Here is a 1624-nt window from a genome sequence, read left to right as displayed (position 1 = left end):
TTAAGACAGGAGGTCAAGGGTTTAGGGTTTAGGGTTTGGGGTTCACCACATAGTCTTCTTTATACTTCTCCACCAGCTTGGAAATAATTTTTGTCTCCATCTCGTTCAGCCTGAAACAAACCCTAAACCCTAAACCCTAAACCCTAAATCCTAGACCCGTTCACCGGAACGTGCCGCCAAGCCAGAAACCCTAAACCAAAAACCCTAAACCCCCTCCTTCCCCAAACCCTAAACCCCAAACCCCAAACCCTAAACCCAAAACCCCCCGCTGTGCCGCCCCCCCAAACCCTCCCGCGGTCCCCAAACCCCAAACCCTAAACCCTAAATCCCCCGCTGTGCCGCCCGCCAGCCCCCCGCCCGCGCGACCGCTAAACCCTAAACCCTAAAAGGGGGTATAGGACCTTTTGTGGGGCGAGGGCGTGCGGAGCTGGAGGTCGTCGGCGAGGAGGTGGAGGTGTTGCTTCAAGTCCACAAGTTGTTTGTTTTGAATTAGGGTTTTGTCATTTTTATAATTCTTTTTCAAAATTGGATCCAAACAATTCTTCTTCAAGTCATAAAACCCTCGCCGCGCGCTCTTGGGGCGCCGCGACTGCACCCGCAACACGCGCTTTCGCGTCCGCTTCATTTCGAGGGTTTAGGGTTTAGGGTTTAGGGTTTGGGGTTTGGGGTTTGGGGTTTGGGGGTGCGGTTTGGGGGCTGGATGCTGGGCGCGAAGGGACACGGCCTTTTGCAGGAACAGAATCAGCAAGCGAGGGCTTACGGTTTAGGGTTTAGGGTTTAGGGTTTAGGGTTCAGGGTTTAGGGTTTAGGGTTTAGGGTTTGGAGTTTAGGGCTGGAAGATTCCTTAACACTAAACCCTAAACCCTAAGCAACAGGAAAGACGGAACGAAGACGCAAAGTGGGACTAAGGCGCCAAGGAATCAGACACGTTTCATAATTTAGGGTTTAGGGTTTAGGGTTTAGGGTTTAGGGTTTAGGGTTTAGGGTTTAGGGTTTACGGTGTAGGGTTTAGGGTTTGGGATTCAAAGTATCGGCATGCAAGGCCGAGAGTGGGGCCTCCTGCCGGGGCTTTTCCAAACGCTATACCCGAACCCCTGAACGCTAAACCCTAGTCCCTAAACCCTAAACACTAAACCCTAAACCCTAATTTTTTAATTCTAAAACCCCAAACTACTGTCGCTGCCATCTTATTTTTCCCAAAAGCTCTTCGGGGCCCCGGGGGGGCCCCCCTTGGCCGTCGGGGTGTACATACACCTCGCTTCAGACTCTGCACCCGAACTCCTAAACCCTAAACCCTAAACCCTAAACCCTAATCTGACTCTCCAAACCCTCGCATGCATTTCGCAGCTGCCCGCCTCCTTGGGGGCCCCCGGGGGGCCCCCCAAACCCTTTACAGCGCCGCGCGCAGCAGTCCAAGGGGCCCACCTTGGGGGCCCCCAGGGGGCCCCCCAGAAGCCCCTAGGGGGCCCCCCCAAGAATCCAAAAGGGGGGGCCCCCCTGGGGGCCCCCTTAGGGGCACCCCCTCTTGGGGCCCCCCTGGGGGCCCCCCTAGGGGGCCCCCAAGGGGAGCCCCCAGGGGGCCTCCCAGGGGCCCCCTTTCTGGGGGCCCCCCGGGGGGCCCCCC

At 56.7% G+C, this 1624-nt stretch overlaps 1 protein-coding gene across 1 annotated transcript; it reads right to left on the bottom strand.

Moving 5' to 3' along the window:
- Window positions 1-46: 46 nt before the first annotated feature.
- Window positions 47-625, bottom strand: ETH_00036960 (uncharacterized protein; the record flags this gene model as incomplete). Its single annotated transcript, XM_013376338.1, has 2 exons — window positions 47-110; window positions 402-625. Coding segments are annotated over 2 exons (288 nt in total), but the record flags the coding sequence as incomplete, so codon positions are not given.
- Window positions 626-1624: the final 999 nt, after the last annotated feature.

The sequence above is a fragment of the Eimeria tenella genome, genomic scaffold (genome assembly GCF_000499545.2).
Source record: "Eimeria tenella Houghton genomic scaffold, Eth_scaff3353, whole genome shotgun sequence".
Taxonomy (NCBI): domain Eukaryota; phylum Apicomplexa; class Conoidasida; order Eucoccidiorida; family Eimeriidae; genus Eimeria; species Eimeria tenella.
This window is presented reverse-complemented; position numbering and strand designations above follow the sequence as displayed.